Source organism: Ornithodoros turicata, chromosome 1 (genome assembly GCF_037126465.1).
Source record: "Ornithodoros turicata isolate Travis chromosome 1, ASM3712646v1, whole genome shotgun sequence".
Lineage (NCBI taxonomy): Eukaryota > Metazoa > Arthropoda > Arachnida > Ixodida > Argasidae > Ornithodoros > Ornithodoros turicata.
Genome location: NC_088201.1, coordinates 133,043,827 through 133,062,128, shown reverse-complemented (window position 1 = coordinate 133,062,128; position 18,302 = coordinate 133,043,827). Strand labels below are relative to the sequence as shown.

Genomic DNA, 18,302 nt, shown 5'->3' with positions numbered 1-18,302 from the left:
GTGCTGGTGGGTGCATAGCTCGCTGCAGTCTGTCTTGCATCACCCGCTTAGCTTGTCGCATTTTGGACAAACGCGAGCTGTGTTGGCTCCCTCGTACGCAGACATATTTACTACGCTTGAAATGAAGAAGTTCCTCTGCCGACGACTGCTTGCACCGGCGTGGCGTCGGGACGTCCACGGCATGACATCTGAAACTGCTCCCTGTCTCATGGCGGTTTTATATCTGCACTTGAACACGCATGGGAAATTTCACATCAAAATCACACGCTCGCCTGTCTGACCATAGCTACTGTCCCAGCTAAGGCAGCATACAAGTTGACGAAAAGCAAAGATGTTTATTTGCTTACATGCAATTCTGTCCTGTTTGAGCTCTATACTGTCTTCTGTCTGCTCTGTGCAATTCTGCTGCCGTGAATGGGTCACTCCTTCAGCTTCGTCCGAAGACTGGGAAGACACGAGTGCCGGTAGTGTGGAAATCAGAGTAAATTCTCATACGTATACACTCACTTGCAAAAAGACACATCAGGAATACAACTCCAGAAGTATCGCTTGGTCGACCAACCAAAGCACAACGTAACTAGCGCAATAGAACCATTGGAAATCTATCGAACCACTGACAGGTGAAGTCAGTGGTGTTGCGGTGTTGCCGTGGGGGGGCAAAAGGTCCGCCCTCGAAGTCGTACCTTTCGCAGTGCACAGGGAAACGAGGGGGGAATCCTTCTCCCCCATCTAGAGTCCCCATTGAGAATTCCTCCCGAAATATTTTTCTGGCTACGTCACTGGATGAAGCTAGAGCGGCTAGAGTCCCTAAATAAGCTTCAAAGCTTTTTTTGGTGACTCTTAAGCGAAGCAATGTATACGTTTGTAAGTTTGGCACTGATAAATCGCAAATAAGTGCTTCCCACTACTCCGCCGCAATTCAAGAGCGATATCCCACATCGAAACTGTATTTCCAGAGAAGCTGAAAAAGAAAGTGATAAATGGCCAAGAAAAGAATCAAAGTATGAAATCCTACAGCCGTGATGCACCACCTAGCAACGCTTGAATATCCTTTTCGATACTTTTGGGCTCAGTTGTTGTTGCGTATCTCCCCACAGGGATACCCTCGCGATTTATCAAAAACTTTGTGAAGTTCCACTTAATCTCGTCCGTGAAAGTTCCAGCTTGCTTGCTTTTCAGATATTTCCACAAAGGGTGCGCTTCATCTCCGTTGATGTTGATCTTTGCAAACAAATCGAACTTGACGTTGTAGTGCGATTTCGCGAACTTCTCGATATCCTCATTAGTAGCCGGTTCCTGAGCGCCGAATTGGTTGCAGGGAAAACCGAGAATGCTGAGCGGAGGTTTGTTCGAAGAATACTTTTCGTGCAGCTCCACGAGCTGCTTGTAGTTGCTGTCGGTGAATCCACACTGTGAGGCGAGATTGACAATTAGAATGACATGACCTCTGTATTTGCTGAGCGACACGTCTTGGTCTTTGATATCTCTGACGGTGAAATCATACACGGAGGAGGCCTCTCTCCAGTGATCTCCAGATGATTCCATGCAGTTCCCTGTTGCAGTGTCCGGCCTTGACGAACACGTCTCCGTCGCAGCGGTACCTTTCGACAGTAGCGCCAAGGAAAGAAAGGATAAAACGAGGAAACGTGATAAACACCACGATACCAACATCGGCCCGATACGAACCTCTCAATAAACTGATTGAAGAAAGTGAAAAAGTAAGAGGAACTAGTAACAGAGTCGAGAAAGTATTGGCTTGAGACCTGTGCTGCCATCTGCCACTGTAGAGACAAAACTCGTGTTCAACTCAACAACTCAACTGAAAGTGCAACGATCGGGTGATGGTAATAGATTGATTTGTTATTACGGCCTCAGGTGACCAATGTATGCGATGTGAATTTTCTTTTGTGGTATGTTGATTTTTTAAAGCACGTTTTTGATCACCTGACACGGCTTTTGAATGACGTATGTTTCCTCTACCCTGATTGGCTAGTGGTGTCGCTCTATGATGCAATACCCAGTTGAGTGGATCGAGATCAAGGTTTTGTTTTCCGGCAAAGCGATTTTGTAAGTTTCTGCAGTTTTTTGTCATCTTTGCGTACTTATATGCACTTTCAACGTGTATTCCTCATTGTATTTCCCACATGTGCCCGCATTCTGTCTATATGCCTGTAGCAGGGGGCACGTGTTAAATTTAGCACGGTGCTTACTCATACTAACAAACGCAGGAGCAATTGTTTACACCTGTTACATGATTGCCACATTCCCATGCAAACACTCGTAACTCCACGAGGAACGTGACAATGTGCACGACTTAACGTAGCATGTACGATGACAATCGACAACGTATGCCCGGTGTTAATGCGTCGTCTCCATAGAAATTCATCCCACACTCTCCGTATCGTCTTGACGATATGTTGCGCATATTTAGGCTATTCGTGTGTACAGGCTTTTACGTCGAACTGTTACAGTTCGAGCTGTTCCTCGTGGCATACTAGATGGGTTGCGCTACTCGAAGCAGAGGTACTCGAAAAGGTAACTTGAGTTGCTGCGCTGTGATGCGCTAGTTGACAAATACAAAAAACGCACGGAATTCAGGTTTCTGGAAAATAATGGACCCTAAAAGCGTACCGTTTTGTGCACGCATAGGGCAAAAAGAAAAAAAAGGGTTTGAACGTACAACAGTATAATTACCATAACCATTAATTATAAGGAGTTTCAGGGCAGGACGCCCAAATAAATTGCTCCGTCCCCACTGTGCATACACTGAACCGGGTGGGGACGGTAGTTTCTGTAACAACCCAAACATAGCAGTAGCATTTGCGGAACAATGTTCTTCAGCATCAAACTTTCAGTTTCACGAATTTCACGAACAAAGTGGTGGGTGCCACTTGATACCGGTTGGGACAAAAGTTTACGGAACACGTGAGCGGCATACTTTTTTTTCGGTGCGTCACCCTAGTGGCCACTGGAAGCGGATGAGTTCACTGTTTGGGAGGGGTAGAAGGGTGCTCTGTTAGCGACACAGCCGTAGCTTCCATCCCAAGCGACACCAGAACTACCACTGTGTGTCGCTAACAGCGCACCCTTCCACCCCTCCGAAATGGTGAACTCACCCGCTTCTGGCAGCTGCTAGAGTGTCGCACAGAAGAAAAAGTACGCTGCTCGCGTGTTCCGTGAACTTTTGTCCCAACCTGTACAACTGCAAGCGTAAGCTACGGGCATTCTGGGTTGCTGTGGGGAAACCACTTTCTAAAGCTCTCTCTTGTTGCTATGGTTTTGGGTCCGCTGTAAGCCTGCGGATTCGATGTTCTTCAATTTGTTTCCCCACTCTCAAAGCAATAGAAACCCCATTGCAGGGTACAAGAACGGTACAACAGAAAGCATTGTGTGTCTGCCCTTTTTGTACCTTGCACCAGGGTTTTTATTGCTTTTCATGCATTATTGATCGGCCCAGATGTTAACCATCTTCCTGATTTTAAAACTCCCAAATAAAAAAGGTGTAGAATTCGGGGTTGTGTGTCATGTTACAGCTGTGACCATGTTACATGTACATGGTTCAGTATAGATTAGATTTTTAATAGAGGTGATAGTGTTCCTACACAACAGTCCTGATCGATGGTGATGGGATTTCTGGATGTTCGAGTGGGGCTGGCAGTTTCATTTATGCTACCAGGTGTCACGATCCTTGAACATCACTCAGTTCGCGTACCTGGGACCATATTTTCTATTTGGGAGGTAAAGTAAAACCACATGTATCCCATCCACACTGTCCCCGACACCTTAGCAGCCTCATGGCTGTGGAACATGTGTTCTTCCTTAAGACACTTCCTAAGACACACAGGTGGAATTGGCCTTTGTCGGGAGGGTTCCCTCAAAGGGCCACATGTGGACCCTGACTGTCGCACTGTGTGCAACTAGTTAGGGAAACGGGGCGAAAGAAACAAGGCAACAGAATTTAACGAGAGAAAGTAGTTGGTATTGGACCACCTCCACGAACAGTCAGCTTTGACCTGCGTATCAGGTTGCGATGAGAACAAGTGTAGCTCATTCATCCGTATTATTTGTGAACTGGGCACTTCTGTGAGTGTTTGTGCCTTGCCTGCAAGCCTTCCTCCGTCGCATCTCAAGAAGCATCAGAACATCCGACAACCACCAGGAACCAACGTACTTCCCGTAGTATGAGTTTATTTCATTCCTCTCGAACTACAGTCATCCATTTCACACGATTATTTGTGTTAGCTGTGTACATCATTACTTGTTTGTTTGTATAAATGTTTTATTTGAAATCATATACGAGTGGTGAGGTGTGGTCACCCACTGATCGAGGATAAAAAGCGATATCTCTATCCCAACATCGTCAGGGTGTGGGAGTCTCCCTCTCAACCGTCCCTCTGTTCACACTCAGCTGTGACACCAGGTGGCACCACTCCCACGCACAAACTGTACTGTAGCAGGAGAAGGGTATTGCACCAGTGACATTCTTTGATGGCCATTCAGTTTACCAACTGAATGAAAGGGCCATTGATATCGATCGGCCAAGATATTGATCAGGCAATGTAAAATGTACAGAAAGTACTGCTACTTGTTTTTTTTTCTTCTTATTTTTAGCAAATGTTTCACAAGTGGTATTTTAAGCCTCACTGGTGAGCTACCAGTAGTGTAGCTGAGCGGACACAATATCTGCTAGTTGATGGTAGTTGTGAGGTCATCTTAAAGAGGTTGAGTGGTTGCAAGGTGGAATTTGACTGCACACTGCACTTCCGTCAGACTTTACTGACAGAGGCTGGCAGAAATCCTCCTGAAGTCATCTCATTACGCATACCCCTCGGTGGCTCAGTCAGTAGAGCAGGGTGTCGAACCGAACCGAAACCTTTATTTTTTCCGGAACTGAACCTGAACCGAAATTTTCATGACACTGCTGAACCCGAACCGGAGCAGAACTGGAAAAAATAATAGCGGTATCCGGTTCGCAACAAAACGGTTCGCACATAAAGAAGTCCAAAGCCTAAAGTGCCTCCCAATACCCGAACAAGGACACATTGATCTCCATATCATGGATTTCGCGAATTTTCACCTAGCAGTCAAACGCGAACTCAGCGCCCCACTCACGTGCTGCGGCGTCTGCTCTTCAGAGAGGAAGCGCCACGCGGACGAATGAAGCAGGAATACAGTAGGCCAGTTGTGTAGCTCTATAGGATGAATATGTGGTTAAGCAACCGCCCAAAATTTCCCTTTACACGTGAGCAGTAAAAGTTAAACAAGTCGGAAACATGGGAAGTGGAGAAGGAGCGTACGCAGAACGGTGCCTGTTGATTGGTCGTGGTTTGAGAAGTAAATGTAGTTCTGATTACTGATAGTGCAATTGTTTCGTGACACATTGCCTTTGTGTTGTGGATTAACTGGTACACTGCTGTGAGCTTGGACAGAGCAAAGCTGAGTGACTTATTTTCGACATGATTCAGTACGATTGCAGATCGATTCACGCTGTGAATTCAGTATCCCATCAAGTTCCGCCGTCTATGTAAAATACTGTCAAACTTGTTTGGCTTCCTTTAAGTGTATCATGCTGGCACTGTGCGTGTGAAAAAAGAGATTTTGGGAACAGAAAGTAGCAGGACTACACCGCTTCATCAATGTGGACGCTGTTTGCAAGTGTTCATCCATTTCTCCTTTCTTTCGCTAAAGGGAGTACCCAACCACTCAAAACGTCAATGCAGACAACAGCAGTAAGCTATTAGCCATGCATAATCTAATAAAAGCAGTTCTATGGGAGATATAAAATGGTTTGTGAACCGGTTCGAGGCTGTGGACCGGTTCGGTTTTTGCCTTGGCCGAACCGGAACGAAATCCAAGCAATGCGAACCTGAACCGAACCCGTATTATTTGCGGTTCGATACCCTGCAGTAGAGTGTCCGCATACTCATCCCAAGGTCAGAACTGAACCCGGCCAAGGACGGTGGCAACTTGGTGGAAGGGTACAAGTTGCTTAGACGTTCTCTTCTGTGAGGGACGTTAAATATAGTGCGCCGTGTGACAAGATTTCGGCACAGAGTAAAGAACCCTCAGGTGGGAAAATTAATCCACAGACCTCACCACCGTGGCATTGCTCATGATCACAGTTGTCTCGTGATGTAAGGCCCCAAATTATTATCAATATGCATACGAAACCTGTTTGCTCCTTCTGGTCTCCATTTGTCTATATCAGTGTTCCGCTTCATGCCTGCTTTATGGCGCTAACATGGAAGGAAAAGTGGTGACAGATCAAATGGCATACACATAGGCAAGCTGGTGGATCATGTCCATGATGAAGAAAGCCAGAGCTTGGGCACACACAAAAAGAGACAACAGGACACAAACAGCTTGGGTCGTATTCGGGCTGTTCATGTTTTTGTGTGTGCCCAAGCTCTGGCTTTCCTCCTCATGAAAACTGATGAGCATGAAATCATACAACTGCAATAAACCAATTGGTGAATATTTTGGGAGGAATGCTGCTGGCTGTGCTCGAGTATAGTGCATGAAATAATTAAAATTGACATACTTCTAACTGCCACCTCCTAGGTGCCTTTGCACAGGTGTTTGAGGTATTGAGGGTAGTTCTTGGCACATACTGGGTAACTGCAGGAAACTCATCTTCAGTTTGTCATCTGCTTGTAAAGCATTTAAGTGATGTTTCAGTATGGATTATCAGTACCAATTTTGATGTTGTACCAGTTTGTTAATGTATAGTGTAATATGTGATGTGATCACCATTTCCAGCCTAAAATTCTAGTGGCTTTTTTGTGGTCATTTGTTGTCTGGCTTGAGTTTCACTTTCGAACCATTCATAAAACAAAGTAAGGCTTGTTGTCATCCCTCAACATGACCATCCGGCACGTCCCACGATATTTGCAGGCGTATCCACAGGCACGAGAAGAAATGTGCATAAGTATGATCTCAACATGCATTTTAACGGAAAATATTTCTGCAGAAAAATTATATAAGATTAACCTGTTGCTGCTCATCCGTAACACCAAACCAAAAGCCAGAGAAACTAAACTGAATTAGGCAACTAACAGTGTATAAGAATTACTAAGGATTACTTGAGTATGCTTTTTTTTTCATGCATGAATGAAAATGTAGAGACTTACTTCAGGTAGCCTACACTGCTGTACTTTATTGTTGGTGTGTGCTATTTATCATTCCACGTGTTTGCACAGGTACTGGAATCATCAGCTGCTGAGAAAGACTCCTCTTGGACAACAGTTCGGTTGTGGAACGGTTATGTGAGATGTAGGATGCCCATGGCTCCAAGGAACCAAGGCAACCACGGTGATAGCAACCACAGTGGGAGCAGTTCCCGCAACAAGCGGGTGGCCCACTTGGACAAGGACAGTGAGGAGTACCGAAAGCACAGGGAAAGGAACAATCAGGCTGTCAAGCGTTCCCGAAATAAGTCCAAGCAGAGAGCACAGGAGACTCAGGCAAAGGTAAAGCCTTTCCTGGTAGTTTTCCCACACATACCACCAGTGAGGGACTGGGGGGATTGACCCAAAGAGTGAAAACTTTCAAGAAAAAATAAAAATATTTTGATTAGAGGTGTGCGAATATTGCAATTTCCGAATACGAATCGAATACGAATATCTGCAAAATTGACCTTCGAATATTGAATATCACAACATAGGATAAAGGTCTCTAAGAGTAACAATGAAGCCTCGAAAACAAGCATGGTCACAGTTGTGTCCTGCTGATCTTTAGAAAAATCGCCTGAGTGCTAATAAGGAATATGTATTAATGTATTGGCTTAGCGTAGGGCATACATGCCTATATGCACATTTATGTACAGTAAAATTATTTTTAAAGTGAAACAATGTGCTGTTCCCATGAGGGTAGCTGAAAACCGTAAAAACAGCTTGCACTTCAAACATCTTTCATGAACAGTGAACACCTGTGTTGGCATTGTAAGTGCTGGTGAAACAGACAGAATGGAAGGAAAGGGCTATAACATGTTCAGAATGTGGGATGGTTTAGTGATGAGCACACCTCTGAAGGAAATTGAAGGTGGCAAGTGCTTTCTTCTTGCACTGACTATGCCTTCCGCACTTGTCGTATAGGCAAGAAACTGCACGGTTCCACTGTGCTCTCACTCGTGAAGTCACACGTGAGACCATCATACCTGACTGTAACACATAGTTTGGAACAGTCTCAGTCATTAGCGTAGTAACACAGTGATCCTCAACGATGTTGGATGACTGTGCTCATCACATGTGATTGTTTCCGCGGTGTTTGTGTTCAGCGCTTCTTTAATTTCGCACCGAAAATTTACACGTGTGCATCAAAACTTTGTCATGCCGACACGTGCGAGTCGCAGGCAAAATCGTCCCATGCGGGTCCTGCTTAAGGCTACATGCTCCGCAAGTAGGTTTCTGCGCAGCAGAAGAGGGCGAGGGTGTAAAATGACGTGCGCAGTAGCGTGCTGCGCTCCCATTCGCCAAGGCCCGTGTTTACTCCACGTGAGCACCAGAGAAATGTAAACAGTAGGGAACCCGCCATACCTTTAGCGTGTTTTCGGCTTTGCTAAGTGATACAGTGCTAAATACCTGCTGTATTTATGACTGTACTTCGTCGCATTTGGACGTAGTGTCACTTTTTTATTTGCAAAGTGCACGCGGCTCCGCCGGCGGTGGAAGAACGCAATTAACTGTTGCTGCTGCTTGCGGGTTCAAACGGCATTCTATGGCTGGGGGAGTGTTTGTGTGCTTGTGTGTTTTATGGTGGCTACAGAAACAGTTCAAACACGGTACACTACCAAGGCTCCGCCTTCGTGGCGGAAAAGAAGAGCACCACCCCAGGTCACAGTTCAATGTGCTGTTTTGAGTGGCCCCATAGAAGTTCTAATGTCTATACCAGGAACGCGCCTGATCATTGTCCATTCGGGTGCCTTTGCTGCAGTATCAGGCTCCAGTTGCCTCACATTGGAAGATAGATGTTAGTATGCGTGCTGAGCCACGTTGTCTTCGTCCTGTCGTTTATGGTAGTTTAGAGCATTGTAGCTGCCATGTGGCTACATCTGCCACTTCTATGAGGACACTCGCAGTTCCCTCCTAGAGAGTTGTCTACTTTGCGAGACTGAAATTTGAACAATATGGGGAAAATGTTTGCAGAATGCTCGCACGAGCGAACTTATCTGAGAGCGGAATAGTTCAAACTTCAGCAAACATATTGCATGGAACTTCCGTTTGTCTTTCGTCGATAAACCAAGATCATCCCCAACAAAAAGGGGACCTCTAAAACAGAAATCAGCCCTTCCGGGGGCACTCTGTGTATCGAATGTTCCCTTGTTTACCTTTTGAAGCACGCACATGGTTCCTCCGGCCAATCAGGAGCATCCTAGAAACATCACTGTGACGTCATGCGCATTGACCTCGCGGACTCTCGGAGCGTATATGCGTCTTGCTATCATATGTAACAACAGGTAATGCAGTTTCAAATGACTTTGCAGCGTTACTGTCGTTCTATATGGCACTTTTAACATACAGTCACACAGTGCTGAAGTTGGAGAAACTATGTCAAAATATAGTCACGTCCCAGTCCTCAATTACAGTGGAACTTCGTTAATACGTACCCGCTTAAGCCGTAATTCCGCTTAAGCAGTAGTTTAGCTGAATCCCCGTCATGACTCCCATTGAAACCAATGTATTTGCTACCCGCTTAAGCCGTAGCTGCTCGCAGCTTCAATACCGGTTAATGCGTACTTTTCGTCCCGAAACAGTCCGTGCAGCGCAAAAAACTAGCTCCTCCCGTACCAGAAACAAGGATTTCGAAGAACGTGGCTCCTCCGGAGACGGGGCAACGCCAATACGTCACTCCTGCGAGGAGGAGAGGCCATTCTCCCGCAGAGTGGAGAGGGCAAGTAGGCTCCTCCCCTCCTATAGTTTCGTCGTTTGGTTTCTCACTTCCTTGTCACTTGTATTGGCTTGCGGGACAGCGCCATGGCACCGTGTCCTGAACACCAAGGAGAAACTGGACAACATCCATACCATCGATCAGTTTGCCAGAAAACGGGGACTTCTAGAACAGCACGCTAGTAATGTTTGTGGATTTGAAGCCGCGATCATTGCTGCAAGGCCGCGTCAGTACGAAGCGAAAATAACGGACTATCTTGTTGCAAAGTGAATAAACGGCGATATCTATCCTCATTTTGTCAAACATGTTCCATTTTTCTTCCATTAGACAGGTACGTGGACTTGTATTTTGAGTTTTTGGTTAAGCCGTACTACCGCTTAGTACGTAGTTTTTTCGTGTCCCCGCCGGGTACGCATTAACGAGGTTTCACTGTATAGCTGTCATCGCACGTGACTATGATTCTATTATATATTGCTGACTATCACAAATCAAAACTGAAAAAACATGTTCAAGACGTGGATTTTGGCTGCTCATGCAGTGGCACGGTGAACAGCGGTATTCAGCTCAATGCCAACAAAATTTCGATATTTCACTGCAATTTCACCCAAGTTTGGGCCTCCCATGAATGTTCAGAGTTCATTGGCAATCCGCGACTGCACTCACGATGCATGAAGCGTACCACGGTTTCACGTGTTTGGCTGGGGCAGACTTTAAAATGGCGACTCCACACAACTGTGTGCTAGTGTCGGTTTCAGTTACAGAACGTGTAGTGACGCATTCACAGATGGGAGTACCGTGAAAGCTCTGCGCGGCGCTTTGCAGCTGTTCTACTAGACATGTTCGTCACTGTTACCGCAACATACAAATTCCAGCGTGCAGCCCGCAACAACTTTGTAATAAGCTATGATATTAGAAAAAAATGGATATTCAAACTGTTGCAAATATTCGCACACCTCTAATTTTGATCCATTTGAGCGTTTTGTATCTGCACATGCAAAGGCCCTCAGTGGATAACTTGTGGTTATGGCAAATTCCGTTGGCAGAACAAACCTTGCTAGACTATGGGGGTACCTACTTTCTGTGGCATCAGATGGGGTTGCTTCCTCAATGGAATGGTATCTGCCCTCGGTGGGAACAAAGCGCATTTCACACAGTGCACGAGGCACTTTTCTTGGAGCCCATTAGTCACTCCAGCAGCAATAATTCGTGCAGCAATAATTTTGGCGCTACCTGTAATGCAGAGCTACAACATTACCACTGAAGTGGGATGTATCGCCTTGAGCTTGAGGGAAACCAAGTAGACATGACGCTCACCAACCAGCTAATGAAACTTTATTTACAAACAAAATCAGGTTGGGGTAAGGAGGTCACAGAGGGAGGGGGAAAGGGCAACTGAGGGTTGACCTACACAAAGGCTTTGTGAAGCGATTGTAAAAGCTTCGAGAATGATCCGGGACAGGTTATCTTTTACTACATAGAGGCATTCGGTTTTTGGAAACATGGGAGCACAATCAATGCATGAAAGTTTGTTAATACATCGACTGGTTTGACCTAAATTGGGCAAACCAGTCGATCTATTAACGAATGTATCCAAGAACACGTGTGCTCGATTAGGAACAAAAACATTTCTTTAGAACTGGCCAAGCATGTTGTTTCACGCATTGATTGTGCTCCCACGTTTCCAAAAACAGGTGTTGATGAACTGATGAGCTACCAACCTTAAGAGTACCACTGTATCTATACATACAATGGTGCATAGTTTTGTTATTAGTCTTTACTAATATGACCCTTACTACATGGGAAGCCCACAAGAATGGCCAATATAATAATGCAAAAAGCTTGAGTTTGGGCACAAGAAAGAGGCGGACAACACAGGAGGACTCAACACACAAGAATCATTCAACACCATCATCATTCAATATCATCGCTCAATCATTCACCACTCAACACATGGCACAGAAGAACTCTTTTGAGTCCTTCTGTGTCATCCGTCCCATGTGCCCAAAACTCTGGCTTTTTTTCAGTTCCTCCACCAGCTCGCCTGTTTGTTATTTTATCAATATAATAACTTCTTTTGTTTGGATGTTCTTTAAGATTTGAGGACATATTATTACTGCCTTGAAATGAGTAATGTTATGCGAGACCGAATGGAAGTCTTGCTCTGTGACCTGAAAACTTCGAACGATTGAGGTGCCAGCCAAGTCTTGTTGCCAGAAAATTATGTGCCTGCAGAAGCGTGCTTGACATTTCTGCAGTGTCACCTCGTTGCATTTTAGCAATATTGTAATGTATTTTTCTTTCCCCATAGGTGGCTCAGTTGAGGGCAGAAAACGAATCTTTGAATGCAAAGATTAAAATACTGAACAAGGAGCTGAGCTTCCTCAAGGACCTCTTTCTAGCACATGCAGGAGCTACAGGTAGTCGGAACCTCGAGGGCATCGACCTTAGCTTCCTCAACGAGGATGCACATGCCATGGAAGAGTCACCCCACGTGAAGGCGGAGCAAATGTGAACTAGGATTCTCAACGTGGCAATGATGCAATCTCTCTGGTATTGCCAAGGACAGGCAGTAGTTACACTATGTGGGACATGATGTAATGAAAACACTGTACATGCAGAAAGTATGAGAGTTTCATATTAATGTGAAAAATATTGCACAATCATCTCTTGCACCATTCTGTCTTGTATCCTCATTTTCCATCTAGTATTCTGTTCTTTTCTCGCAATGTTAGTTTTAAATAAAAAAGAAACTCAAAAGCAACTTTATCAGAGATCACTGCCTTTTCATCTCGAAACTGCTTCTTTCTTTATACATACCTGAATATCTGTTTTCTCATACGCACTGAATTAATCGTAGAATTCCGCTTCAAGCTCTAGAAAGGTGGGCAAACTTTTACTACCCTTTCCATAGAGTTCTCTGTTCTCTCACTCCTGAGACTGGCATTGTACTCTGGACAAGGTTGGAAATATGTGCTATTTCTTGGGCGGTTAATGCTGTGATCGTAGGTTTAGTCAAACAAGTTGCATTTTTGAGTGTGGTTGTGGTTCTCTTACAGCCTATGCATTGCTATATGAGAATCTTGCTGTATATTTAACTGCCATCATGTAAATTGAGGCTGTCTGCGCTGACTTGCATCCGGCATGCTTCTCTCTTGCAGACGGCTTTATCGGCTATTGTGAGCACACACAACATGTTCAGACAGTATGGCTGGCAAAAGTATTTGGCAGTCACAATTCGATATCTATGCAACATCAAAGTAGGTTAAGTTTTGAATTTATAAGCCTGAAGCATTGTGGTCCTACATGGTAGTGTTGGCACATCACACATGAGCAGCGATGATCCTTCCATACATAGTGGAGGAACTCTTGGAGATGTCATTTACAGCCATTGTGAGCCACTTTGGTTTCCAGGTGAACACATGTAGATACGCTTGCTTTGGCGTTATGTGCATGCAGAGCTGGGCGAAAATTAATGGTGTGAGCATGGAGAATTCAGCCAGTGTTATCCTATACTGTTTACTCAAACTCCTGCTACTGTGCACATCGTGATATTATCAAGTTTGCATTCTTAAACTGTGTTTGTTTGTTTTTGTGATAAAGCTGATGCAATGCAGAATGCTGCTCATGCCATTGACATTCCTACCATAACTCATTCTTTGCTGTGTGCATTTTGTAACATTGCCATCTATTTGAGAGGCTGTTTTTGGTGTTCTTCCCCAATACTCTGCTGTGTCATGTCTTCATTTATTCTGGTGCAACTTTTAGCTTTTTATCAGAAGCATTCAATTTTATGAGGTGTTCCCAGAAAGCAAAAATGGGCTTTCACCTTTTTTGGGGGAGCAACTTGTGTCATAAACTGAGCAGTGGCATCAGAAAAGTTACAGCCCATTCTGTAGAGAAGAAAAGAAAATGTGGATATGCACTGTACACTTATACGTGGTTCTTCATGCATCTGTATCTATTTTTTTTTGTACATCTGAATAGCAGAAGGGCCTCTGTAGTGACATTGAGGCGACAATGGTGTGTGGTCGGCTGCATCGTTGCTTCATGAGATAGGATATGTTGCTGGTTTAGTCTAGAACTCATGTAATTATTTCGCTCTTTTCACCTGATACATACAGTTATGCTTTGTAGAGTTATTTTCTTTGGTCAACATTATTACTTTGCTTGAAAGAAACATGTGAATGACCTTTTTGTGGCGCTGTAAACACCCACTTTGGTAATAAGCAGCACATATGAAAGCTTGCGGTCTGTGCAATCATACATGCAAGAAAGCGCACAATTTTTCGTGTGTCCTGTTTCTTGTATGAGTGTGCGAAATGTGAAACTGCAAAACTTCATGGAAGAATACAGGAAGTGAATGACCATTTGATATTGGACGGCAGTCATAAAGGGTCTACAGGTGTAGCAAGTGACCTTGTGCAAACACACACACATCATACTGACAGAAAACGTATTTCGTATTTTAAATCTCGTGTCCTGACCAATAAATTTAAATAGACTTAACTTGTTGAGTTTGTGCATGAGGTAGGAACAGGAGAGATGTGAAACCGATGCAACAAATTGCAAGAGAAATACACATAGTCAAACGCTAAAAAGTAAAGAATGCCAACCTTTCCCTGTCGTATTTGAGTTGATTTACGTGTCTGCGCTCTTCTGGTGAGAGGAGTTTCCCAAATTCCTCTTCTTGCAGCCAATGCCCTAGTGTAGGTCTGATCTGCACTGCTTTCATAGGGAACGTAGCATATACTTCGCAAGTTTACCATGATAAAATGTCCAATGCAATGTGGCTCCTAGCTTGCAAGAGAGTATGTTAGCAATCCAGCAGATATTTATTATATGTAAGAAAGGACCTTACACATGTGTAATAAAAGATTGGCTGTGCCAAAGAAGCAAACCAGACCCAAATGGAGAGCCCTCTGTGTATGTGTATTGTGAGGCTTTTATGGGCAATTTGGCAGAAATGATGTTCTTGTGGAAATGTTTATAGTGTCCCCACTTGTGCATATTCTGAATAAACTGGAGCAGTATTTGTACATAACATTTGCATGTATTTGCTGATGACCCTCCATAAGACGCAGCAAGAGTTCCTGGAGTTCCTGGTTTCTTTAGAGCAAACAGCTCCATAGAAATGCAGCTGGTCAAACATGGTTGTTGCAGAGCAAAGCATGATTTAGGTGCTTTCCGAATCGTTTTCGGTTGCATGTTGGTTTCACTCCGTGGTGCACAGGAGACTGGGATTAACTTTGAAGCATACCAGAAGGGCTCATGGAAACACCCTTGCGATGCAAACGTTAAAGGAGCAATGAAGTAACACCTACGATGCATGATGTAAAACCCCGAGACTAGGGAACACGAAGGGACAGACACAAACACGAAGTCTCAAACACAGCTGAAAATTTTACTTCACATACAAGAAATATATACACAAACAGTGGGAAGAGAAACAACCAGAAGAGGACAAAAAGGGGTCAGTTCGGGAGAAAGAGCAGTCTGTTCAAGGCCGGACCGAGGATTACGGATGGGTTGCTGACACAGTTCCCACAAGAGGTTCTGCAAAGGGTCTCTCTCAAAAGCCTTCTGTGAGGGTCCACTTCGGAAGCCTTTACAATTGTTTCATCCCATAGAGGGAAGCAATCTGAGCATTCTTCCAAATGCTTGGCAACTTCGGAGTTTGAAGCTTTATTTTTTACTTTTAATGAATGCTCTCTCAAGCGATCATTTAAGCAACATTTTGTCTGGCCAATACAACAGAAACCACAAGCTAGGGTTGTGGTTTCTGTTATATTGGCCAGACAAAATCCGCAACCCATCCGTAATCCTTGGTCCGGCCTTGGAACAGACTGCTCTTTCTCCTGAACTGACCCCTTTTTGTCCTCTTCTGGTTGTTTCTCTTCCCCCTGTTTGTGTATATATTTCTTGTATGTGAAGTAAAATTTTCAGCTGTGTTCGAGACTTTGTGTTTGTGTCTGTCCCTTCGTGTTCCCTAGTCTCGGGGGTTTTACATCCTGCATCATCTTCACCAGCTCACTTGCTTCCTAGCCATTTTTTCATTGTCAACACCTATGAGTCACCACGCAAAATATTTTCGCTGTGCTGTGTACTGTAACTGCACAGTCAAATTTATAAAATCAGTCTGAGAAAGCACGCACGGATGGCCAACATGATCCTCACACCTCGTTTTTCCTGTGCCTCTTTTCTTTGTTTCTTTCTTCTCAGCACACATGCTACTTATGCTCTCTTGAGCCACGCCAGTCCACGTCACATGTTAGGGGACCATGCTACGTCATGACATTCCCTTGTTTGAATTTGAGGATTTGGTCAAGGTTTAGTAAGGAACGGAAGCCTCGTGTGTACACTACAGGTCACTTGTGGCCGTCATTCTTTTGCAGGAGCTCATTTTATTTGCTGCAGAATACTCTGCAGAGAAAAAAAGAAAAGAAACCTGGGTCACCTCAGTTCTCCTTTAAAGGGGCACTGAAATGCAAAAACAACGTGCTCTCAAATGGAAGTCCGTGTTTCAATTAGTTCAATTCAAACAAAATGAGTTCACACAACGCTACCGTATAGAAGAAACACACAATGAAAACAGCAGTCTCTGGCGGCAACGAATGGGATCCCCAGGAGGCAAAGATTGGCGACATCCAATGGGACAACAGGAGAAGCGCGTGCATACCTATCGAGGGCCTGTGAATTTGGAACGGGTCCGATCGTAGCGTTCCATATATGCACGGCATGATGCACAGTGCTGGATTTTTCAATACCGAATCGCTAACCACAACCAGGGCTGTAGAGGTTACACAGGGTATATAATCGTGTTACCTCAGGCATTGCCCATCTAAAGTTGCCAGATATCATGTGTCCCATAACATGTTTAGAAATAATGTTGTCACAATCATGCCAGAAGTTCATAATATATACAATGAACTAGATGATATGAGCATTTACGTGAGCAAAACTTATATCCAGAACATTTGAACAGAAGGAAGAAGGCGCACCTAAGATCGATGTTAGGCTCTATATGGCACTAGATGTGGTACAGCTTGGGACAAAAGTTTACGGAACGCAGCACTCACGCATTCCTTTGTCAGTGTCCCCTCTGGTATCAAACAGGAGCGGACGAATTATGAACATGTGATAGGACAGCCGAGACACTTATTTTTAATTTTGACCACTGCCGTTCGCTGGCATATGGAGACGCTCCGGCAAAGGAATACACAAGTGTCGTGCACCATAAAGTTTTGTCCCAAGCTGTACTTACCTTTTCCCCCCTTACAAACAAACAAACAAAACAAAAAAGAGGTGAAAAACAAGTGGCTAAACATCTACATAAATTACACACAAACAGTTACAACCTCATTTGAGTAATTTAAGGTTCCGGGTTTTCAGGTGCATCTGAAACCCCCTGAAAAACTTTAAAGAAATTCGAACCAACCAAGGAACTCCGCTTTTGAGGGTTCCAATAATGAAGGGTTCAGCAAATACGACCTGATGACTGGTTGACAGGGTTAGTGTCCCGTTTTTAGAAGATTGCCCAGCACCGAGGGTTACCAGTCCTTACCACAAGGAAGGGTGGATCTTGACCCAAATCTGCTAGTCTTCCACTTAACAATGTATGGCCCTTACCTAGAGGCACCACAACACAACAATGCAATCAATGCATTGGGTGCCCCAAGGTGGAACCCTATTTACTGAATCTGCTCGAGATGACACCATTTAAGTCAGTTTCGTCCACCTCTCATGTTTACTTGGAAAACGTCCAGCGCCTCCTTCCTTCTTCTCTGTGTATCATGCTTCCCCTCCTTCTCAAAGTGCAGAAGGGAGCACAGATAACATACAGATTGTCTTCTTGAAAGGACAGCTGTTGCAACACAAGCAGCACGAAAACATGCAAGCAGAAGCAGCCTCACAAATATGTCAAGGAATATCTGGACTGTCAAGATGCTCACAACGTCAGCAGGCGGTCATGATACGAATTTCGCCACAAAAAGCACTTCTGCAGGGCAGCTTCTAATTTGTTTTGTGAATGTCGTATCACATGCGTCACTTTTTCTGCAAATTACAGGTGTACTCATGGGTAAAAAAATAAACGAAAAAAAAAAATAATAATAATAAGCAGCTCTGAATCCTCAGGACATTATAAACAGTAAGTCTACCAAATTGTAGCCTTCAAATTCTCGGACTTTACCCGATTTCCACTAACTATCTCAAGAGAATTCTTTGATCAAAACGAAAGGGAACGTGGTGCTTGCGCCTATGGCTTCATACATGTAGTTTATTGAATAAATGGATAATACAGATCATTTATTGAATCCAAACAAACCGAGTACATGCTTCTCGTTACTGTTCAAGAGAACAAATTTTTTTTTTCCTGTGGTAGGGAGATCTCTTACTGGACATCATTATGACCCTTGCAT

At 44.3% G+C, this 18,302-nt stretch overlaps 2 protein-coding genes across 3 annotated transcripts; one reads left to right on the top strand and one right to left on the bottom strand.

Moving 5' to 3' along the window:
• Positions 1–315: 315 nt before the first annotated feature.
• LOC135378612 (uncharacterized) lies at positions 316–1,769 on the bottom strand. Its single transcript, XM_064611687.1, has one exon. It carries the CDS (start codon positions 1,669–1,671, stop codon positions 1,012–1,014), a length of 660 nt encoding a protein of 219 aa, XP_064467757.1. The 5' UTR covers positions 1,672–1,769; the 3' UTR covers positions 316–1,011.
• Positions 1,770–1,960: 191 nt separating this feature from the next.
• Positions 1,961–14,928, top strand: LOC135378610 (CCAAT/enhancer-binding protein gamma-like). 2 transcript variants are annotated; one of them, XM_064611686.1, is made up of 3 exons: positions 1,961–2,067; positions 7,200–7,469; positions 12,194–14,928. In XM_064611686.1, exons 2-3 carry the CDS (start codon positions 7,278–7,280, stop codon positions 12,395–12,397), a joined length of 396 nt encoding a protein of 131 aa, XP_064467756.1. In that variant the 5' UTR covers positions 1,961–2,067; positions 7,200–7,277; the 3' UTR covers positions 12,398–14,928. The 2 variants fall into 2 exon arrangements, with proteins under 2 accessions (XP_064467756.1, XP_064467755.1); XM_064611685.1 differs by lacking the exon at positions 1,961–2,067 and adding an exon at positions 2,272–2,535.
• Positions 14,929–18,302: the final 3,374 nt, after the last annotated feature.